The sequence below is a fragment of the Prenolepis imparis genome, unplaced genomic scaffold (genome assembly GCF_030444845.1).
Source record: "Prenolepis imparis isolate NDT839.2.m4 unplaced genomic scaffold, iyPreImpa1.0 SCAF_10, whole genome shotgun sequence".
NCBI classification, from domain to species: Eukaryota; Metazoa; Arthropoda; class Insecta; order Hymenoptera; family Formicidae; genus Prenolepis; species Prenolepis imparis.
In genome coordinates, this window is record NW_028141168.1 from 13,130,726 (window position 1) to 13,154,736 (window position 24,011).

At 35.2% G+C, this 24,011-nt stretch overlaps 5 protein-coding genes across 9 annotated transcripts; 3 read left to right on the forward strand and 2 right to left on the reverse strand.

Annotated features, from left to right (window-relative positions):
• Nucleotides 1–1,148: 1,148 nt before the first annotated feature.
• LOC145941514 (uncharacterized) lies at nucleotides 1,149–10,283 on the forward strand. Its single transcript, XM_083047623.1, has 12 exons — nucleotides 1,149–1,405; nucleotides 1,687–2,026; nucleotides 2,156–2,577; nucleotides 2,750–3,069; nucleotides 3,160–3,512; nucleotides 3,653–4,059; nucleotides 7,094–7,405; nucleotides 7,717–8,053; nucleotides 8,264–8,673; nucleotides 8,742–9,061; nucleotides 9,189–9,535; nucleotides 9,778–10,283. Exons 1-12 carry the CDS (start codon nucleotides 1,193–1,195, stop codon nucleotides 10,182–10,184), a joined length of 4,188 nt encoding a protein of 1,395 aa, XP_082903749.1. The 5' UTR covers nucleotides 1,149–1,192; the 3' UTR covers nucleotides 10,185–10,283.
• A 1,105-nt stretch (nucleotides 10,284–11,388) lies between these two features.
• Nucleotides 11,389–15,903, forward strand: Spz6 (Spaetzle domain-containing protein 6). 2 transcript variants are annotated; one of them, XM_083047950.1, is made up of 8 exons: nucleotides 11,389–11,529; nucleotides 13,445–13,649; nucleotides 14,006–14,126; nucleotides 14,249–14,359; nucleotides 14,646–14,762; nucleotides 14,994–15,275; nucleotides 15,359–15,641; nucleotides 15,764–15,903. In XM_083047950.1, the coding sequence occupies exons 1-8, from the start codon at nucleotides 11,509–11,511 to the stop codon at nucleotides 15,869–15,871; spliced, it is 1,248 nt and encodes a 415-aa protein (XP_082904076.1). In that variant the 5' UTR covers nucleotides 11,389–11,508; the 3' UTR covers nucleotides 15,872–15,903. The 2 variants fall into 2 exon arrangements, with proteins under 2 accessions (XP_082904076.1, XP_082904077.1); XM_083047951.1 differs by lacking the exon at nucleotides 11,389–11,529 and adding an exon at nucleotides 12,813–13,157.
• Dhrs4 (Dehydrogenase/reductase 4) lies at nucleotides 14,267–18,119 on the reverse strand. Its single transcript, XM_083047976.1, has 8 exons — nucleotides 17,985–18,119; nucleotides 17,657–17,834; nucleotides 17,207–17,434; nucleotides 16,962–17,096; nucleotides 15,730–16,901; nucleotides 14,977–15,653; nucleotides 14,553–14,851; nucleotides 14,267–14,409 (listed from the first exon to the last, which is right to left on the reverse strand). Exons 1-5 carry the CDS (start codon nucleotides 18,098–18,100, stop codon nucleotides 16,731–16,733), a joined length of 828 nt encoding a protein of 275 aa, XP_082904102.1. The 5' UTR covers nucleotides 18,101–18,119; the 3' UTR covers nucleotides 14,267–14,409; nucleotides 14,553–14,851; nucleotides 14,977–15,653; nucleotides 15,730–16,730.
• Nucleotides 18,120–18,956: 837 nt separating this feature from the next.
• Nucleotides 18,957–20,601, reverse strand: LOC145941708 (peptidyl-prolyl cis-trans isomerase E-like). Of its 3 annotated transcripts, none has more exons than XM_083047969.1 (4): nucleotides 20,462–20,601; nucleotides 20,084–20,253; nucleotides 19,405–19,764; nucleotides 18,957–19,281 (listed from the first exon to the last, which is right to left on the reverse strand). In XM_083047969.1, the coding sequence occupies exons 1-4, from the start codon at nucleotides 20,493–20,495 to the stop codon at nucleotides 18,964–18,966; spliced, it is 882 nt and encodes a 293-aa protein (XP_082904095.1). In that variant the 5' UTR covers nucleotides 20,496–20,601; the 3' UTR covers nucleotides 18,957–18,963. The 3 variants fall into 3 exon arrangements, with proteins under 3 accessions (XP_082904095.1, XP_082904096.1, XP_082904097.1); XM_083047970.1 differs by having other exon boundaries at nucleotides 20,428–20,563; XM_083047971.1 differs by lacking the exon at nucleotides 20,462–20,601 and adding an exon at nucleotides 20,361–20,408.
• A 67-nt stretch (nucleotides 20,602–20,668) lies between these two features.
• Nucleotides 20,669–23,901, forward strand: Ssadh (succinic semialdehyde dehydrogenase). 2 transcript variants are annotated; one of them, XM_083047943.1, is made up of 2 exons: nucleotides 20,669–20,806; nucleotides 21,396–23,899. In XM_083047943.1, exon 2 carries the CDS (start codon nucleotides 21,420–21,422, stop codon nucleotides 22,941–22,943), a length of 1,524 nt encoding a protein of 507 aa, XP_082904069.1. In that variant the 5' UTR covers nucleotides 20,669–20,806; nucleotides 21,396–21,419; the 3' UTR covers nucleotides 22,944–23,899. The 2 variants fall into 2 exon arrangements, with proteins under 2 accessions (XP_082904069.1, XP_082904070.1); XM_083047944.1 differs by lacking the exon at nucleotides 20,669–20,806 and adding an exon at nucleotides 20,815–20,931 and having other exon boundaries at nucleotides 21,396–23,901.
• The last annotated feature ends 110 nt before the right edge of the window (nucleotides 23,902–24,011 follow it).

Below are 24,011 nucleotides of genomic sequence, written 5' to 3' on the forward strand. Positions count from 1 at the left end.
TAAATTTTTCAAAAATGAGACAAGTAGAAGAATACATGAATAGATCATAAATAAGTAACTGTTTAATCCTATGAAAGGTTTCTTTCTCTCTGTTATATTTCTTCGCTCTTTATATAAATATTTTTGAAATATAAGAATTTCTAATATATATATATATGTATACAAAGACTCTGACTAATGTTTGATTATTTTTATATAAGGAGAGATTTGAATATTTTGGGGGATAATTTGTTCTATTTTTGTTATTTAATCGAAGACTTTTCACTCGAATCTTGTAAAAATAACTCGAATAATATATTATATAATCATTAAGTAACAGTTTATCAAAGTTGTAGTTATATATAATCGTAAAAAAACGAGTTATATATACTTTATCGCATTCGTTATCGTATTATGCAAGAGATCTGTTTGCAATTTAAATGAATATTATTTATTGCTTATTAATACGAATATATTCTTGCAAATACTTATCTTTTATTCTTGGATTTTAATAAAATCTTTTCTATATAAATCTTTCTCAACTGCTTGAAAAAACATTGATGAAACTCAATGATTTGCTATCTAAATTAGCTTTGTGTTGCGATTTCTCTTATCATTTTGCAATTTTTTATGCGTTAAATATTGTTCGGAAACTCTTGCATATAACAATAATATATTTTATGACGTGCGCTTGCGAGTATTCCTAAAAATAACTATTACTTTTCTAACTGAGAAAAGATATCAGCTTGGGCATTAAAACATGGCAATATGTTTTAATTTGTTATCAAAAGATTTTACAATAAAATTTCGCCACACATGTAACTTATCTCAATTCTGCTTCGTTTCATTAAAACTTTAATCTATATCTCAAAAAAATACTCGAAGAATCAAAAATATTTTGATATATTGCAAAGAAATATTACAAGAAAAATGTAATTTTTTTTTAAAACAAATAACGCGAAACAAAACGTAATGATACGAAAAACACAAGTCCCGGATTTTCAAAGAGTCAAAGGGTAGACACAAAATTATCAATATAAAGATAATTAATTACACAAACAACGAATAGATTGGTTATCGGTGTAGCTGCATGGTTATCTCATCGGTCCCATAATCGTGTATTCCGAAATTTTTGTTATCTCGACAAAGAGTAGTATATAATGCAGCTTGCGAGAGATGCTGCGAGCCGATCCTTCGCGAAGCAAGCACGAGGATGAAAGCGATTGTGTTGTTCCTGGCGGCTGCGTGCCTGGCTCATGCCACGCAAGTGCCTACCCGTACCGCCGACAAGGCGTACCTGATCAAGCAGAAGAGCATCTACGAGCTGTTCTGGCACGTCGACCAGCCGACCGTCTACCATCCGGAGCTCTATCAAAAGGCGCGATCCTTCAACCTCGAAGACAACATCGCTTCCTTCACGGATCAGGTATTGGACGCAGCACAATTAGAGCTATACATTTGAAAAAAATAATTATTTTTCTGTAATATGTGTGTACAATTTCTATAAATTATATTTATTATATTAAAAATTAATAATCATTTTTTTATTTTTTAAATTATTTTATAATAAAATTATTAGAATAGTGGATAGAGACTTTCTTGCCTACCTTATATTGAATGAGAAGCTGTTGAAATCCCGGAATAGTTCATTCTGATTCTGATTTAGCGAACGATGCTGTAATCCATATCGTGATCCGGTTGTTCCAGGCGGCAGTGACCGAGTTCCTGCAGCGATGGAAGCACGGAATGCTCCCACGGGGAGAAATTTTCACCGTAAAAATCCTCCAAAATTACGAGGATGCGATCAGTCTATTCCGTGTTTTCTACACCGCCAAGGACTTTGACACTTTCTACAATACCGCCGTATGGGCTCGCTTCCACGTGAACGAATTCATGTTCATTTATACGTTGAGCGTCGCCGTCTTGCATCGCCCGGACACCAGGGACATTCGTCTGCCCCCGGCTTACGAAGTGTTCCCTCACTACTTCTTCAACGAGGAGGTCATACATAAGGCCTATCACATCGCAATGGGCGACACACAATCGGGTTAGTACATTAATCAAACCGAATATTTATTTTATTTTATTCTTAAATTCTATATATTTTATTATACAAATAAAATAATTATATAAAAGAAACTTTACACGCTATATTGAAACTACTCTTGGTTTACAGTTGGCACGAAGAAAACCGTCGGGGGTGTGGATTACTACTACATTCCTGCCAACTACAGCGGCTGGTATATGGTGAACGAGCAAGTTCCGGAACAGCAAAAATTAAGCTACTTAACCGAGGATGTCGGTTTGAGCTCCTTCTATGTCGCGAATTCCCACGATTTCCCGTACTGGATGAACACCGCTAAATACAACATGCCCCAGAACGCCCGCGGTGAATTATACTTGTACATGCACAAGCAGTTGCTCGATCGCTACAATCTGGAGAGACTGTCGAACGATCTCGGCGAGGTCGATTACGTCGATGTGAACAAGCCTATCGTTTCCGGTTACTATCCGACGATGCAACATTTCAATGGACTGCCGCTTCCGCAACGTCCCGTCGGTCACAAGATCCCTCTTCACGCGTACAAAGATGTTCAGGTATGTCAGTAATGCGTCGATTATCATAAGTATCATAAGTACAAAGAAAAACTAAGACCTTCAAGAAACGTCGAAAGGATATTCCGGAGGTAGAGGATATTAATCATGAATAGAGTACAGAATCACATGAATTAACTAAATCATTAACTATCATTTCTCTTACCCGACACAGGCGCTGCACGATTCCCACTTTCGCATCTCTGATGCCATCGACAGCGGCGAACTCGTCGACATGAACGGCAAACGTATCAAAATTTACGAAACCATGGACGGTCTCAATCATCTCGCCAACGTGATCCAGGGTAATGCCGATTCCGTCAATCCCACGTACTACGGACGCATAGATCCGATGTACAGGAAGGTCCTCGGCATGGGTCCGGTAATCACCACCAAGCACAACGTCGTTCCTACCGCTCTCGACATGATGACCACCCGTATGAGAGATCCCCTGTTTTACGGAATGTACAAGAACATCGTCAATTACTTGATGAGGTACGACTTCGCAGACTAGGTCTAATCCAATAATACAATTTTACTGAGGAATCTTGAAATCATTTCTTTGACTTCATTACGTTCTCATAGATACAAGCAACACTTACCGAAATACACGCACGAGGAACTCGCCTTCCCGGGAGTGACGGTCGAATCCGTCACCGTCGACAAACTGATGACATTCTTCGATCATTTCGAATCGTTGATCAGCAACGCCGTGTCCGTGCGCAGTCACAAGGAAGCGCAGTCGATGTTGATCAAGGCTCGTCAGTACCGTCTCAACCACAAGCCCTTCACCCATCACCTCACGGTCAACAGTGACAGAAACGTCAAGGCTATCATTCGCCTCTTCCTTGGACCGAAATACGACGTTCACGGCCACGAACTGGACATGAGCGAGAACCACATGAACTTCATGGAGCTGGATCAATGGACTGTCGACCGTTAGTATCTTGTTTTACGAAAGATGCGTGTATCGAGTATATTTTTACACTTTCGTCGAGATCATTTGAAATCGAGAGTTTCTTTTCGATGAAAGATATATAAGGTTCAAACAGCTTCTCAATAACGTTAATCGTTACAGTGAAACCCGGTACCAACAAGATCGAGCGCAACAGCCACGAGTCCATCTACGTCGTTCCCGACGAGGTACCAAGCGACGTCCTGTACAAGAAGATGGTGAAGGCTCTCGAGGGTGGCGAGACCTTCACCTATCCGGGACAGCTTTACGGTCTTCCTGATCGTCTAGTGCTTCCCAGGGGCAAGAAGGAGGGCATGCCGTTCAAGCTCTTCGTAGCTGTGTCGCGTTTCGACGAGACAACGGCTATGGAGATGGATTCTCCCGTCTGGGGTCCCAGCGTGTTGGACGGTCGTCCGTTAGGATATCCACTTGACAGACCAGTTTCCACCTTCAACTTCACCGTACCCAACTTCTACACCAAGGACGTTCTGATTTTTCACAAACAGGCGGAGGAATTGAATCTCACTGCGTAATAACAAAGTCCGTCAAATCGTCCCGCTACGCGATGACGTCTCATCGATCATACCTTCGGGTTTATAACTTGTAGTTATTTAACACGCGCGATCGCGCTAATTAGGAAAGAGATATACGATTAAGAGAAGAATATATATATTAGTTTTGCCTCGTCCTCCAGAATTTTATATGTAAATTCCGCATCTCCCAGAAGAAATAAATTTTATGAAACATTATCTCACATATTTATATATGGTCTTCTGTTTTCATCAAATCTTTTAGTTTCAATCTATCCTCTTCGATTTCTTTCGATTTTTCATTTACTACTTTTCATTTACATAAATTGTTTTACAAAAATTATTTCTAGGTTCACATCTTTTCTGATAAAAAAAAAATCATTTGAAGAATTCAAGGAAGTAGAAGCTGTGTCACACGTCGAATATCTTTCAAAGTACCGAGTACTGTCAGACGATAAGATAGTAATATTGTCGTGAAGATATGACATTACGTTAGATAACAGCGAGAAAAACGTAAGCATTTTTATATCACCGTGACAGGATCTTTTCCTCTCTCTCTCACGTAAAATTCCGGGAAAAATTAATTATCATCTCGATCCCGGCCGCGAATTATCGTGCCGCAAAATTTATTAAGAGACGACGCGCTCATGCCGTGCTCCGCCTTTTATAAAGTGGATTCCATTAAAATCTGCAAAATTAAAAATTTATTTTTTATTGACTATTTCTACTGCTTGATAATTAAAATATTGAATATGAAGTATTTTTATAGAGTATCAGCAAAATCGCTATTGCTTCGTCAATTGAAATTTGTTGACATCGCAATTTGAATAAGTCGACATTCGATTTCTGAAAAAATTTTATGATATAAATGTGCGACATATGTGATTTATAGCCATTGTAAATACATGTGATTATACACGGAGTTCTTTTAATAAAAATACGAATGTCGTAATATTCTGATAAGCAATAATAAATACTTCGTATTTTGCATGTGGTTTACACAATTGACGTATGTTTATTTTTATATAGATAAAACCTTGAAATTAATGTGCAAACACTTGAATAGATAATGCTGTAATATTTTTCAAAGTGATATATATATATATATATATAATCGATAACGATTAATTCCTCGGAACTTTGATTTAAATAGTTATTATACTATCATTGTTATTATAAAAAAAATATTAGATTTATTATCAAAAAATATTCTAATTTATTTTAAATGGACAGTATGTTATGCAAAAATATATATTAATTAATCAAATAATAGTTTTTAAGCAAATCAAATTTGAAATGCAGACTTTTATATCCAGTTCTATGTCTAATGGATCAATTAATTTTTGCATAATACTCTCCATTAACGTTATCGAAGAAACAGACGATTATGCTATCCAAGTCACAATAACAATAGCCAGCTGTTTAGAGCACTTATCACGGGTCATGAAATGAGGACTTTTCAAGAGAACTATTAATTATTCTGTGAACGCTCTCGGGGATACGGCTATCCCAGATAATAGACTCAAATAAATCCCGATAATGAAACATTTTTCGTTTATCGTCTAAGCACAATTGTTCGTCTATCGATCTGTCATGCGAAATATTTATCATCATGATGCATCATTAATCGTGGCATGGATCGGATATCGGATTCTTATATAAATGCAATTAACACTTTTCATAACAAAAGTTATGAAACAATACTCAGAAATCGCTTATTTCTTATTTATGCATCCGTTCATCGCAAATAATTGCAATAGATATAAAAGATATTTCTTACTTTATGAAATGTATCTCTTTATTTGTTAGTACTTGGTCACAATAAAGAAAATAAAATACAAATAAATAAAGCAAGTAAAATAATAAAAGTAAATAAAATATATTTAACAGTTGAAGAGTAATTGCTTTGTTTCTTAATTTTCTTTGGTAAGTGTATTTGTGCAAGTATATAGTTAATGATCAGCTGGCATTATGATATGAATATGTTGGCAGCTATACGATAAATATTTCCCTAATTTAATATAACACAATCTTAAAAAAATAAATATTTATTAAAAAATCAAATTTTGTCAAAAATAAAAAAATTTCCAAGAATCAATAAATCAAAGACGAGCGATGAATTAAATACATCCGTATATCCATCTTGATATGAAAAGTGTCACAGTTGCAAGTATTAAGTTTCGAGAAAGATTATTAAGATTTATAAAATCATATCGAACAAGTCATAAATGTTGAAACTCAATTAAACCGCCACGTTGACACATAAGTAAGACATATATATAGTTTGGATTCGAGTCAAAAGTCATACGTGATAAGCACATATTTACACTTACGCGGCTATTAATGAGGCCTCGTATCATTCCTTGAGAGGCGATTTAAACAATTTAACTTGTACTTGTCGTTATCAATACAAATGCATAGAACTTGCGCAAATATATAATTTCGATAGATTGCGCGGTCAGGTGTACTCAAAAAGATACATATATGTATCTCGTGTGATGACCTCTCGAGAACAAATTCATTAACGATCATTTGTTTTTTTTAATTATATAATTACGACGTTTTCAAAGCACATTATTTTCAAAAGATATTGGAAGACTTGATAATAATAACGCAATCGAGATATGTTGTTAATCTATAAAAAATGCGATGAGAAATTTATAATGAATAAGAAATTTATAACGAAATTTATAATAAATTTCTATTAAAAATAATATTATATCTTCTATACAGTCAAAAGTTGAAAAATATCGACACATAAATACCGAATATAATAAATATCTCGAATGAACGCGAATGGACTTATATAATTAACGGCGAATGATTAATTGAAGTGAGACGCGATTAATGAACGGGATAAAAAAATCGCGATCAATTTTTATATACTCGCACTGGGGATTAATCATTCATGCGAGTGACACACGTTCTCTGTCGACGGGTGAAACGAGAGTAAAGAACTTGTACGAACCGATATCGGGCATGGTTCGGTCTACGATTCGTCCCCTATGACCTATCGATTTGATTGCGCGCTCGACTTAGGTGTATAAAAGTGCGCGCGCGACGTCGTGCGTTGCACAGAATTAATTCTCGACTCGGGCACGTCGGGGATAGTTTCTGCGGAAAGATGCAACTCCTGACGGCACTGGCCGTCGTCGCGGCCGTCGTCGGTCTGGTAGCGGCAGATTACAACACCGTCAAGGTCGCCGACAAGGAGTTTCTCCTTAAGCAGAAGAAGATCTACAATATTTTGTATCACATCCCGCAATCCTCCCTCGTGAATCCTACCCTGTACGAGGAAGGCCGCTCGTACAATATCGAGGCCAACATCGACTCTTACACTAACACGGTAAACATCGTGTCAGTCACGTAATTATAATAACGGATCAGAGATTTGTTTTTTTTTTACTAACCGAGTTGCTTCTTTATTATATCCTGTAGACTCGGGTAACTCCTGGACGTGTATTTCGAAACCGGTCGAATTTGTGGAATTAACTATATGTTATGCTTATCCGCGTAATAGGCAAATAATTTCTTCATTTTTCCACAAGATCTCAAGTTTCTGAAAAATAAAACTTCGTATAATAAGATTTGAGAAAAATGATACCGCCTATATAAATTATTGTCTATAATTCTTTCTTTTTTACCTGATTTTTGCAGACTGCGGTGAAGAACTTCCTCTCTCTGTACGAGTATGGCACGCTTCCGCGCGGCGCGCTCAGTTCCATATACTATAAGAAGCACCTGGAGGAAACGGATGCGCTGTTCCGTCTATTCTATTACGCCAAGGACTTCGACACCTTCTACAAAACGGCGTCATGGGCGCGCATTAACATGAACGAGATGACATTCGCCTATGCTCTGTACATCGCCATTGTACGTCGCGAGGACACCAAATTCCTTCAGCTACCACCTTTTTACGAGATGTATCCGTACACGTTCTTCAACTCCGAAGTAATCGAGAAAGCGCATCACGCGAAACTCTTCGGTAAACTCGGTGAGCTGAATGTTAGAAATTCGTTTGCAGATTAAAAGGAGAACGATGCGAATTTCGCATCGGAAAGTTTCTCTTCGTGTATTCGTCTAGGTCTCGTTATTTGCATTGAATTCCAATGTAATGTCCGCGTATGACCCTAAAAATAAAAAACAAAGAATTTCGTTAAAATCTTTCAGAGGATTCTTAAAGGATCTTTCTTAATCTGTATAGACTCGAAGAAGTTCGGTGGCTACGACACCTACATCATCCCGGCGAATTACTCCGGATGGTACATGTCGCACGAGTACGATGTAGAGCACAAGCTCAATTACTTCACCGAGGATATCGGCTTGAACGCCTACTACTGCTACTTCCGGCTAGACAATCCGTTCTGGCTTAAGAGCGAGGAATTCGGGTTGCAGAAATGGCGCGGCTCGGAATATCTTTACGGTCACAAACAGCTGTTGACTCGTTACTACTTGGAACGGCTGTCCAACGACATCGGTAAGATCGAGGATTTCGATTGGCACTCCAAATTCCACACCGGATATTATCCGTCGATGACCTATCACAACAGTCTGCCGGTGCCGCAGAGGCCTTACTTGAGCAAATTCCCCTACTATAAGTACGCTTATATAAAGGTGCGATTTAATTTTAACGGTTGCAGCGAACAATCGAGAATCTTTTTTTGATCAAAATCTGCTTCTAGGACTTAGAGGACATGGAATCTCGAGTTTCGGGCGCCATCGATTCCGGATTCATCTTAGACGCAACCGGCAAATTTATAAACATCTACACGCCCGAAGGCTTCAACCTCCTCGGCAACATCATCGAGGGTAATATGGACTCCTGCAATCGCGACTTTTACGGCAGCATCGATTCGTTCGGAAGGAAGATTCTCGGATACAACCTGGAGCCGTCAACGCCCAATCAGATTATACCTAGTGCCCTTGAGTTTTACACCATGTCTATGAGAGATCCTGCGTTCTATCGTTTCTACAAGAGAATATTGAAGTTCTATCATTACGGGTATCACTTAAAAATAGGATTAAACGTTTTAAAAAATGTGGAATTCTCTGGTCCCGGGTTTTAATTACTAATTGCGACTAATATGACATCTTCCTTTTTACATGTTCGAGTACAATTTTTCTTTCAGATACAAACTGCATCAAAAACCGTACAACAAGAATGAGATCATCTATCCCGAGCTAAAGATCGAGTCCTTTGTCGTGGATAAATTGATCACCTATTTCGATCAATTTGACACCTCGATCAACAACGGTATGCTAATCGATAACGCGGAGGAGGCTGAGAACACGTTGATCAAAATCCGTCAGTATCGTCTCAATCACAAGCCGTTCAACTTCCATTTCGCCATCAACGCCGAGAAGCCGATGAAAGCCGCGATACGCATTTTCCTCGGACCGAAGTTCGACGTACATCGTAAACCGCTGGATTTCGCCGAAATATACTTCTATGAAATGGACAACTGGATAGTCGATCGTTAGTAGCAATTTAATTCCTCTTTGATAATTATAATTTTATCGTACGTGAAGAAAGAAAAAAAAGCAGACACGAGTTTTATCAATTGTTAGATAGCGAGGAAAAGACTTGTTAATTTTAGTTTAATCTTTCTGCAAGTTTTTAAAAAATAAAATATAAAATTCTCTTTCTTATATTCTCTCGTATAAATATATTTATTTTTATGATTCGGAGATCAATCTTCTTCTTATGTTGCGTTACAGTGAACGCCGGCGTGAACAAGATCATCCGAAACAATGAAGATTGCTACTTCCTCATACCTGATCCGGAACCGAGCGAAGTCTTCTACAAGAAGGTGCTTAAGGCCTTGGATGGTTCCGACACTCTCTCGTACATGGAACGGCTTTACGGATTCCCTCAACGTTTGCTCCTGCCCAAGGGCAAGAAGGAGGGCATGCCCTTCCAGTTCTTCGTGTACGTGAGTCCGGTCGAGGGAGAACTGCTTCCCTACATGTCTCGCGTCTTCGGCGGCTATAAATTCGACAACAAACCGTTCGGATTCCCATTGGACCGGCCTATCTTCAACTTCCGCTACGACGGTCCGAACATGATGATGAAGGACGTTTTGATCTATCACAAGGACGAGATGGAACTGAATGTTACTAATTGAGATCTTGCTGCTTGCGCTACTTAAGTCTCCGATTATTCAACGTAACCATATATCCGAGACTAGATGTATCTGAAAAAAATATATATATGTTTTGTATAATTTGTTAATGGAGTTTTTTTTAGAGATTTCACACGAAAAACATTTCTATAATCATTCATATAAAGATTCGTATAAAGAAAAATTTCAAGTTATGATGATTGATTTATTTATATAGTGATCATTTTTAGAATTTAATAATGTTTCATCAACATTTGATATTTTGATGTGAGCTAATTATTTTCTTTTCATAAATTATAAATCTCTTGGAATTATTGTAATCTAATTAAATTTTTTTACATAGGATAAATAAAGATTGTAGTACGATTAAGATTAGAATAATTTTTTGTCAAATTATTGTAAAAATTAAGTAAAACGATATTTTTTGAGATTTAAAAAGATTAATGTTACAAATTAAATAATTATATAATCATATATTTGCTGATGTTTTTAACTTAGAAAAACGATCTTTATTAATCTTGCATGATGCATTAAATAAGTAGTACATGTGCGTGCATTTCAAAAGTGTGTGTGATTATCAATTTTAAACATATTAAAGTTATTAAAATCATAGCATATTGTAACAATTAAAATCATGATTAAGAAAACAAAATTGTAAGATTAATAAAAAATAATATAATATTAATCATTGAGAAAAAAATAATAAAATGAGCTCAATTTTATTCTTTAGTAAAATATTTTTAATTTTGTATTTGTGACTCGATAAACTTTATTGAAACGCAGTAAATAATCATTCAAGATTATTCAAGTTTAGCAAAAAAGAGAGAAAAACATCATTAATATTCAATTATATTCGAATTAATTTTTTCTCCAAATCAGAATATCTTACAGAGAATAATTCAATTTATTTTTCTTTGTTCTTGCGCAAGAAATTATTTCTTTTACAGTATTGAATCACACGATTTTCGCGATTGTGCTATAATTTTTTTAATCATATTTTTATAATTTTGTTAAAATATAATTAATTACACTAATAAAAACTTACACTTCTTTTTTTTTAATCGGCCGAAGAAGTCTCATACCTTCGCGCGTTTCTCCACCACACGACGGTCAAGTACACAGCCGAGGTGAAGGTGAGTGGCTTCCTCGAGCGCGATGCGGATGACGAGAACTTCAGTTTTACTATAACCGTTGACTTGGTAGATACGCGGACTTAACTGCGGCTCTCGCGCGAGTCAGTGTCGAGAAGAACTTGACAAGTCGTGGCTTTCGCGAAGACGACGTTTCTATCTCTTCCTTTTGTCCTTTTCATTGGATTTAACGCGCCATGGAATTTCGCACGTTTGTCGTAAGTCCTTTTTTCCTCAACGACTCATTTTTTTTAACTGCAACATATTCAGAGATCAAGTAAATTGTATGAATCGCTTCAACTTCTTTGTATCTTCTTTAATTCACGGATGCTTTGACCAATATTTCCTTAGCAAAAATTTAACACATGAGACATCGTTTTATTTGTAATTTTCTAACATCTATATACGTTTTCTATTTAAAGAATAAAGTAAAAAGAAAGCTTTAAATACCTGATAAGAGACATTAATTCTATAAATAAAATAAAGAAGTTTTTACTTTATTTTTATACATTATACATACAATTCTATAAAAAAAATAAAGAAGTTTTTACTTTATTTATACAGTTATGAAATTTATGTAAAGTTATAAATCTCTCTACTCTTGATAAAGTAAATTTAAACTTCAAATTAAAATAAAAATAGAGAACTAAAAAAAAAACAAATAAAAAGAAGAACCTAGGATGCTCTATATACGGAAGCATCTTATAAGAAATCAAAATAAGCTCAAATATATCAATAACATCAAATAGAAATTCTAAAAAAAAGAATGAGAGAAAAAGGAAAATCTTTAACAAGATTTTAAATTCGAATTTATTGCAAAATTAGAAACTAAGAGAAGCAATGAGTAAGATACTAAAATATGTCAAAGTGACAGAACTGAATAAAATTAATCTGTAGCGATATTACAAAAATTACAATTTTCGAGTTGTATTTTTTATCTTTTTTTTGTTTTTTTTAAACAATGTCAGGTATTTGTGCTATCATCAGCTATGCCCCGCTAAATGAGAATCGAGTCTACCGTTTCTGTCGATACCGGTTCGGAGACGTCATTGTCCTCGTAACTGTATCGTAACTTCCTAACGCTCGAATCTACTGCAAGAAAGTAGGACGGACATCCACCTTACTCGGGCAACGCGGAAAGAATTCCTACATTAAAAAATCCTCAAGTCCCATCGAGCTGCGTCTAGTAAAGAGTCACCCGTTAATTGATAATCACGGTTTTACTATGTGCATCGAGTAGATTGGAAATAAAGTACATCTGACGATCGGTGTACCTGAATAAAGTCGCGCAAAACATTCTGCGATATTTTTCAAGCTAATTTTAATTTTAAATCAATTTAAAATTAATAGAATTTATTTCAAGTTAAAAAGCTATCAATGGAAATAAGATATTGTCATTGAGTTGCTGGTATACAAAACTGTTTTCGACTAACTTATTTTCAAATATATAGATACTTGAACTACGATGTTTTTTCTGCTTTTTCAAAATAAAAAGATGAAAAATATCGCGTCGGATTTTTTCTTTATCTTTGAAGAATTACAGATGAACTCATAACAGGATATATCGTAAAGCATGTAAATTACTTATTCAAGGTCTGCACTTCGAAGACGCTTCAATAGAAGAAAAAAAATAATAGCAATTAAATTTAATAATAAGGCATCGTTCTTTCCTTTTTCCGACTTATCAGCCCTTGAGCAAAGCGTGATTATCAGTGAAACGGTATAATACACCGGTTAGTAGGGCAACGATCGAGTAGCACGCGTGTTATAAAATAGGCTGAACAGCCCGGAGCACGAGAGGCGCCAACCATGGACCGTGTACCGTTAGCATCCAACGCATACCTCGGTAACTACGAGGGAATACCTCTCTCGTAATCGCGCCAACGCGATGTAACGTAATAACTTGTTAGCCGTTATTATTACACCAGGAGCGCGCATATCTTAGAGAGAAACTGCAATGAAAAAATCAAATATGGATTTACTATGACAAAAACAAACGATTAAACATACATTATATAATTACATATATATATATATATATATATATATATATATATATATATATATATGTAATTATATAATATAAATATATTTTGCATATATTTCTTTTTGTAAAAATATGATTATTATTAGATGATACTCTTGTGCGCATCGTCCTATGCCGAAGAACTCGAGAAGTCGAAAAATACTAAGCCAACTATCGCTAACGACAACGAATCGATTAAAGGAGGAGAAGATGAGCCCCCGGAGGGATATTACGCGTTTGTTGAATCACCGAATGCGGAACCACCCAGAGTTCGGCCACCACCGTACATCGATAGCGACAAGGAATGTTACGGTAGGTCCGGAGTACGGGATGTATAAAGAGAATCACATTTCTAAAAAAGTAATGTAAATGTCTTTGTTGCTTTTGAAAATGTAGAAATATTTTAAACGCATCGCACATGTGGAGAAAAACGCGCGCGGGGCAAATAAAATTTTATTTATATCTTAGATAAAAATTCTACATCGAAGAAAATTATCGGTGATAATCATTCATGTATGCAATCTCTTTTAACTTTTGAATTTTGTCGTAGCAAAGTGTTTGTATTCAACATTAAATAAAAAAAAAATTTTCGTTAATTTGTGCATCTTCGCGAAGACTAAATCGCAAAAAGATTTTCAATTTTAATTGCTGCCACCTGCCACTTTTAGGTAGCAAGGATAAACAAGGAAAGGGATATGTTTCGATACATAACATTTGCGGTGATTTGAACAAAGGCTACATTCCGCGGAATCCAATGAATCAATATGTGAACGGCTCGTCATATCCTTTGTAAGTGAGAAATAAATCAAGTAAACATAGGATATATACTTACTACATAATCTAGAGAGAGATTCCCACGTATCATTAAATGATCTTATTAAAATGGCCATTTGTGTAAATTTTATTTGCAGCGCGCTGATAAAGAATCATACCCTCAAATTCCTCAGCAAGGCGTTGCCGATCCTCAAGGCTGATGACTCGCTACCGAAGGTCGCCAAAGTGCATCCATTGTCGCAAAATTCGTAAGTAATCCGAGCAGGTATATCCTCATTATAGGATGTGCCGAATGCAGCTGCAAAATTAAATTTATATTTGTTGTCTTTTCATATACTTTCAATTCTTTCAAGAAATACATGGCTAAAATTTGATTTTTTAATATACAAATGCATTGGTACATATTATCGATATCAATATATTTGTTTTAGAAATAAATACCTATGTTATAATACTGGCGACAGTTTTTGCTTTAGCCGCAAATTGAATGCATCAATTCGATATATCGAATCAGCGAAAATTCTTTTTTCGTAGTATTGATACGGACGAAGAAGAAACACACAGTAGAAGCAAAAGGTCTAATCCGGATTCGGCTTCAATTACGGATACTAATCGAAACGGTCGCAAGTTTTGTGAAAACGGCGGCGGAGTGTAAGTATATCCCATTGTTTCAAGAATTTCAACAAGTTCTGTATGAAGACTATATTCTTGTGGCAATCAATTATCTCTCCCTCGATTTTCTGTAAGAAAAAGTCGATTAGAAAATATCTTTGGGAGACACAGAATTCTCATTTATTTTATATGTACATCTAAATCTTTCATATTAATTATACATATAATAATATTCTCTTTTTAACATACATACACATGTCACACGAGCAGAATGTGCATGTTGTACAAGGCGATCCAAGGTGAGCCGATCTCGTCATCAGCATCAGTTATTGAACGTCGGGACGAACCTTCGACGTCCGAGTATCGACGAGGGGAACGTGTACCTTCGCAGGAGAAAACGCAGGAATATACGGGTCCACCGACGCCGTGTCCGGCCAAGGTCGAGTACGCGACCCCCGTCTTCGCCAAGAATTATCAGGGTGTTTGGAGATACGTGGTGCAGATACCTTACGAGGGTTACTTCACGCAGACCATCGAGCTCACTAGATGCATGTAAGATATCGAGAGATTTCTAACACGATTCCTCTAGGCACTTTAAAGTCATCTTTTCAAAATCCCCCTGACTGGTGTTGCAGGCAATCGAGATGTCATTATCTGGACGGTGGATGCTTGTCGTCACCGAGATGGACGAGCCTGTTGGTGGCCGAGATATTTTATCCGGACACATTCTTGGAGGAAAATCAAGCGACTGGTATCGGATCCGGTACCCGGGATCCCGTCGCCGGATCACCGCCGCCGGTCCACGACTTCCAAAATTATCAGCAATATCTGCAGAAACGGGCGAGCACAGGAGAGGCGCGTAACACTGGTGGCTCTCAGCAACACTGCGACGGTGTCGACGAAATGGGTTGCTTCCAAGTAAAATCTTTTCTGCAAAACACAAAACTGTTTTCAAAATTTCTTTGCGCTTATAGTTTTTTTTAGGATGTTAATTGATTGATCTTACGATTCTCATATCTTTATATTATTCCTCCTTCCAGGTACGATTGTATTATGATTGGTTCCTGGTACCAGGCAGCTGCAAGTGTTGGCGACCAGATTACTTCAATCGATACGTTCGTCGTAGCAGTTCCAACATTGAATTATGATGAGTTTCACATCCTGGTAACATACATCTCGAAAAGGTTTTACTTCATCGAGTGATTATTTCAATCGCCGTACGAAGCCGAAGCGACACTCTTTCTCTCTCATCCGAATCGAAGTTCGAATAAATATCGCGCATAGTCAAACATTGACGGGTTTATCTATTTATATGAAATTTTATTTATTCATACATTTTTATGCGCGCTGTCGATAATTATCCGATACTAGTTTGTAAGCGCGATATTGTAGTATTATCATAATATTAAAGAAAATACATGTATGTATGTGTGTATATATACATACATGCATACATAATGTGTCCTTGATGTAGGAGCATTATTATCGGTAAATATTATATATATAATAAACGGATATACATCGATTCCGAGTTTAGCCATACAAAGAATCCAATACGTTTTACTGATTAGAATATGTATGTATTATGTAATCATGTATTATTATTTGAATACAATAATATGATGTAAGAAATACATAAGAGAGTATTGTGATAGTGGAAATATTATTTCCAAATATAAAGATGTGAAAAATAATATTTTCACACATACACAACTGTGTGAAATCTAAAGATTTTTTTTTTACACTATTTATTAATCAAACCATTTCTTATAAAATAGAAACTATGATTGATTTCATTTTAACTATTATATTTATATATATTGTCTCTTATGTATAATAAAGGAAATTTTAAATATTTCACTTTCAAATATTTTTAATGCTACGCATATATATACATATATGTATACTATGTAACATTAAAAGATATTTAAAAGTGAATACAATTTTTTAGTGTTTGTCAAAGGCTAAAGGCATTGTAAATGTATAAAGTGTTAATATAAAATGGATTTAGAGTCCAGCAACCATTCCACCACACGCCGCTATGGTTTGACCAGTAATGTAAGAAGCATCGTCACTTGCTAGAAAAGCGGCTATACTCCCGATCTCATCTGACATTCCAATTCTTTTCATACTAATAAGTGACATAGAATAATCGTATGCTTCTTGCGAGTTATACAACTAAAAACGTGAAAATTTCATAAAAGATTTATCGATAAAACAACAGATTATTTGTCGTACCTGTTTTGAAAATTTAGTCTTTATTAATCCTGGTGCAATACAGTTTACACGAATCCCGTCAAGTGCAAGTTCCATTGCAGTTATTTTAGTTAGACTCAATAAAGCAGTCTTGCTAATTGCATATATACCAAGAGCCTTGAAAAAAAGAAAAGAAACATAAATTATAAAGAATTATAATATCTACTATGAAATGTTTTTTTTAGTAAATAGATATCAAAATCAAAATTTAAAAAAAACAGACTTACTTTATAATATTGATATGCAACGTTTGAAGATATAATAATAATAGAAGGTGAAAATTTACTACATTTAAGAAGTGGCAGAGACTCCTTCATGAGCAAGAATGTAGATTTAACGTTGATATCAAAAATTTTATCCCATACTTCTTCAGAATTATTTAATATCTGGCCATTGGCTGGGTTAACAGCTGCATTAGATATGAAAATATCTAAACCTCCAAATTTCGCTTTCGTCTGTAATTTTTCATTAATTTGTTATATTATTTTTCAGTACACTGATAATGATGAAATTTAGATATAATATAATCTATATATAATTAAAGAAAAACGCACTATATTCAAAAGATTCAGATGTAAATTTTTCAAAGAGTAAGAAAAGAGAAAGAGATGAGCGGGGAAAGAAAGAAAGAAAGAATAAAGGAAAGAGGAAGAGAGAGTTAATTTGTATTTATTTACTTTTTCAAAAAGATTTTTCCTATCTTCTGCCTTTCCCACATGGCAAACAACTCCTGAAACTTGTAATCCTTCGGATCGTAGTTCTTCTACAGCATTCTTTACATTCGATTCTTTACGACTGCTAATCATCACTTTAGCGCCTTCCTGTGCTAAGCGTTTCGCTATAGAAAATCCTATTCTGTGGAAATTCAAAGCATAATCTAAGCATAAATGTTCAGAATGTTGTATAGCTAATAAAGTTACACAAATAAAAAAAAAGTATCTTTTGTTTCTAAAACTGAAAGATATCGTCTGAAATTTTCAAATAAGTATTAATTTCTTATATTACCCATCTGTCGATGCTGTTACGATCGCGACTCTTTCTTCTAATCGACTGCATTTTACAGGGGAAGTTATATTAGCGCTGAATCTTCGGACACTTTGATTAATTGAAGCACGTAACATCTTGAAGAGAATGCGAAACAACGTCTCTCGTGTTAGGATAAATTTATTATGAGTCGCGACCTGTTTAATTCTTGATATTTATATATTCGTGATGCCAGTAATGTACCAATATATATGTACATATATTTTCTTCATACTTTGTGTAAAATGGAATAAAATTAGATTATCTTTTTCCTTAAGCTTTTGCTCGTGAGAACATTTTACTTCTTCCTCTGCATTGTCGTTAATTAAAAAAAAAAAAATAATAATAATAAAAGAAATAAACACGAAGATTCTATTCACAAATTTTGATATAATAAATACGTGTTTATTGCATCATGTGTTATGTAATTATATATATCAGAAGAAATTATGACAATGTTAATAATTGTATGAATGGAAGTATGGCGCAGGGGTTTCTCCGTTCAATGAACTTTGCCAGTCCTGATGTAAATTAATAAAATCTCTTGATTTTTAACTCCTCTCTGTATACTTTATCTACTCCTATCTCATATTGGGAAATAATCTTGACGCTGTATATTGGAATGCTGCTCAATTAAAAGTATTAAGAATGAGAGAGTTCTTTTGTTAAACTGCTAAAAATAAGAAATTTGAATATATATCTTTGGAAGAGATAATTTAGGAAGCTTTCCAACAAGGACACAGTATATCATTCTATCTTCTTTCAATACCAGTGAACAACAAACTTGTTGGATAGCTCCCAGAGATAACTACCTCATGTTTCTGAAATTAATCTGACGAATGTAGTTGAAAATTTTAAATGTGTGTATTTAAATGTGTGTTTAAATGTGTGTGCAATAATTTTGTGAATTATTTAGATAAATTATAATTTATTATAAAATATTTGATACATATAAAAATAGTTATACTAATTCTCCACAAGCAGTTATGACAACTTTTTGCGTCGGTGTACCTGCTTTTGTTCCACATTTTTCAACCTTTTTAACCACATCTAGTCCACTAAGAACATGCCCAAAGACGACATGCTTTCCATCCAACCAATCCGTCCTGGCCGTACACATGAAAAATTGTGATCCATTTGTGTTTGATCCGGAATTTGCCATTGATAAGGTCCCTGGACCCGTGTGTTTGAGTTCGAAATTTTCGTCGTCGAATTTATTGCCATAAATCGACTTACCACCTGTACCATTATGATTCGTAAAATCGCCTCCTTGACACATCTGTTATCTTTGTATTAAGAATTTTATAGTTTAACTTTATACTTGTATCAAGGGTTTAAAATTAAGAAATAAATTAAAATTATTCAAGACAAATACATTTTCGAAAGCAATACTTAAGGATACAAAGTCTGGAATAATTCTGTGAATGGTGCTACCCTGATATCCATATCCTTTCTCGTGCGTACAAAGAGCTCGAAAGTTTTCTGCAGTCTTTGGCACAACGTCTGCTCGTAACATCATGATAATTCTACCTACTTCTTGCTTTCCTATGCTTATGTCGAAATAAACCTGGGGATTCTGCTTTGCTTTCTTTGGTTGCGTAACATCATTTGTCTTTGCATTATCGTCATTTTTCAACGTCTCGCCTGCGTGTTCTTGTAGCCAAGTATCGTCTGCCCATACTGGTTTCGATGAGCCTTCCTTTATCTTTTGCGGCTTAGCAATATTTACCCTTATTGTTCGGCCAAATAATTCCGAGTCATTCTATTAATCAACAGATTATTTATAATTGCTTATTATCAGACAAACATAAACAAGATGTCACATTGCTTATGGACATATTTAAGATTAGATTAGATAAGAAAAATATCAAATTTAAATAAGTATTAATGCATTTACTCCATATTATCTTTTAAATAATTTACTATAAATTACTTTTATTAATGATTTTAGGAGCTTTATTTCAAAATAATCAAATTGTTCACGAAATTAATTATTTATGACAGTTTCAGAAACAATCTTGAACATTAAATTACTGGTCCAAAACGACAATAATAATATATATGTTGTTTTACAAATGTACCATATTATCTATAGCTGCAGCTGCGTCTTCTGCCATTTCAAATTCAATAAATGCAAATCCTCTATGCTTTTCAGATTCATAGTCCAACGGAATTTGAACATCAACGATTTCCCCAAAGGGTATAAATGCTGCGTGCAGCACCTTTTCGTCGACTTCCTCGGCCAGACCACCTGAAAAAAAGATGAAAAAAATTAGATCGAAAATTAATGCAAAATTTGCGCCACTCGCAATTAACCATTTCTCATATAATAATTTAGAAAAATTATTTTCCAAATACACGAATCAACTCTGCATTTAACATTTGGAGGTTAAGTCACGTTGACGCGCATCATAGAAGAAGTTACCGGTCAACTTTCTTGATTATTAATGCGTACGTGCCTACGTAAATGGTTCGCTTTGTGTTGCCACTCATGATGGGATGATTCTGTTGTTGTTTAAATCGATTCTGATATAACTTGAATAATCAAGCTTCCGATAACGAAGCATGTATATATATACACATGTATTGACTGAAGGACGCCGACGCGCCGGCAGCGATGAACTCCGAGACGAGCACTTTATGAATCCGAGTTCACGATGCGAAATTATATATCACGTCGCTTATATAAGGTCGTTTTGTCAATCGCCACCCTCCAATTGGTAACGTCAAGCGGCCGGTGCGGGACGTCGAATCAGCTGACGCGCAAATCATCCGATTAATAATCCGTGTCTGGAATCTGAAACGTAAGTGTTAGGTTCTATTAAAACAATTGTGGGATTTTGTATTCAATTTAAAGCAAATAATTTACTTATGAAATATATATGGATTTGTGATTAAATTGTACTATATGCGTGTGATATAAATAAAAGTAAGCAATTAATTATATTTATTGATCTGTTTATACTTATATTTTTATACTTATTATTTATTATATTTATACTACTTATACTTATACTTATACTTGATTTAATTATATTTATTGATTAATTATGTTATTGATCTCAATTTATATATTTTATCCAACCTTCTAATTATTAATTTCTATTTGTCTGATAACATATCATATCATAGAGATATAAATATAATTAATATCTCTATGAAATGATTACACATGTTATCAGACAAATAAAAAGTAATAATGATATAAAATATAAAATAATATAAAATATAAATATAATTAATATCTCTATGATATGATTACACATGTTATCAGATAGAAAGTAATAATTACAAAGTTGGATAAAATATATAAATTGAGATCAATAACACATATGACTTAACTGTGCTTAATAATTTCAGTTTAATTATTTAACCATTTTCTATTCTTTGCAGGACGCATCTGGTTACTGCAAGAAAATGTTTGTTAGGACAAGGTTGTTGCAAGGTTGTCTATCTCATTACGTGCCTTTGAACTGTAGAGCAATGCATCTTCTGAGAGACAATGCGTATGTCGATGGAAAATGGATAAGTGCCAGTAGCAAGCAGACATTTCCTGTTTGCAATCCGGTTGACAATACTATCATTGCTCGTGTTCCTGATATGAGTATCGACGATACTCGAGTAGCCATAGACGCCGCTGCCAAAGCCTTTGAATCGTTCAGTAAAACTACAGCCAAGGAGAGGAGCGATTTGCTTAGAAACTGGCACAATCTGATGGTTAAACATTCGGAGGATCTTGCACATATATTGACCAAGGAGAATGGGAAGTCCCTCGCAGAGTCTAGGACGGAGATTAAGTACGGATATTCCTTCGTCGAGTGGTTTGCGGAGGAAGCCAGAAGGGTAGAGGGTGAAATTTTGCAATCTCCTGTAGCTAACAGAGAATTGTTTCTATTGAGACAACCAGCTGGAGTAGCTGCATTAATTACACCGTGGAACTTTCCACACGCTATGATTACCAGGAAAGCAGGCGCTGCTCTTGCCGTTGGTTGTACGTGCGTGGTGAAACCATCCGAGGACACCCCATTGACGGCGCTGGCACTAGCAGATCTTGCGGAACAGGCTGGTTTCCCCGCGGGAATCCTGAACGTACTCACCACGAGCGTGACGAATTCCGCGGCCGTTGGCAAGGAGCTGTGCGAGAGTCCCAAAGTAAGGGTGTTGTCGTTCACCGGTTCCACAGCCGTGGGGAAGATCCTGTACAAGCAATGCGCCTCGACCATGAAGCGACTCGGCCTGGAGCTGGGCGGTAACGCGCCGTACATCGTCTTCAAAACCGCGGACGTCGACCTGGCTGTAAATAGCGCCATGGCCAGTAAATTCCGCAATACTGGTCAAACGTGCGTCTCGGCGAACAGATTCTTCGTGGAGGACGACACCTTCGATGAGTTCGTCGAGAAATTCGTAGCGAGGATCAAGCAGGACATTAAGCTGGGAGATGGTAGCAAAGAGGGTGTCACTCACGGTCCGCTCATCAAGAAGAGTCAATTGGATATGGTGAACAGTCTGGTGGAGGATGCGGTCCAGAAGGGCGCTAAGGTACACTGCGGTGGTAGTTCATTGCCGGATCTTGGTCCGCTGTTTTATGCGCCTACCCTATTGACCGGAGTGACTAAGGACATGCAAATATACAATAAGGAAATCTTCGGACCCGTAGCCGTGATCAATAAGTTTAGCAGCGAGGAGGATGCATTAAGGCAAGCCAATGATACGCCGGTCGGTTTAGCCGGATACTTTTTCTCGCAGGACATATCGCAGATATTTAGAGTCGCGCGTAAACTGGAAGTTGGGATGGTAGGTGTCAATGAAGGATTAATTTCATGCGCAGAGGCTGCCTTCGGTGGGGTGAAGGAATCTGGTTTAGGGAGAGAAGGTTCCAAGCACGGGGTCGAAGATTTCCTCGATATCAAATATGTGTGTATCGGCAATCTCAAGCGCTGATTATACAAGCAAAGTTAGCGATATAATATGCACTTTGAATAGCAATCATTTGATTATTCAATAATAGATATTATAATTCAATGATAGACAATAATAGGCTACATAATTTAATTATATTAACTGCATAACAGCGAAAGAGAAAACAAAAATTGTATAATCTTCTAAATATCTATAGGCTTTCTATTTAACTATATATTTATTTATATAAGTGTTTCTATTATCTTTACGTTTATTAATATTTTAAGTATGTTTTTCCGCTATAGTTTGCTGCGAGTTTTTATAATAAACATTAGAAACGATATATTTACTCTACTTTTATGTAAATTAATTTAATTTTAAGCAGCTTTATTAATTAGTGTTACATACGCTTATTAAAATGTACACAATTCATTATAGAGTGGATCATTTTAACGTCTGCGCTCCAAATTTTTTTCTATGCATTACATAAAGGCAAACGTTACTAAAGAAAAAATATAATGGTAATATTAGTTTGATCTTAAATACTGTTTTTAAAAGTTGTCATAATTTCTTTAAATTGGATCATACATATTTGTTTGCATAAATGTTGAGACCTTTCTGAGAAGCACTATTCTATTTTACAAATAATAAAATGAAAAGGCTGTATAATACAACATATCAACGATAAGACTATAAATATTTTCTGTATCTGGATTTTTCATTTGAATATTCTATTTTAATTTGTTAGTTATGAATTTTCAAAGTTGTAGTTAGTAAGTACACTATCTAGAATCAACAACAATAATTTTGAAAACATCACTCAAGATCAAATAATGCTATTATATTTCACCTTTAATATAAAATAACTTGAGCCTAAATCTTTCTTTGACAGAGAATGCATAAGAAAATAAATTTTAAGATAGAAATGATATATATTATATATATATGTTTACTACAATATTAATAACATTATAAGTATAATATTTTAATATTAAGAGTAAAATTATATAAGTGAGAATAATATATTAAGTTTCTATAGATTGTAATATTAATTATAAAAGAATATTGTTTGCATTTTTCTAATCTATATTTTTTCTGTATATAAATTTA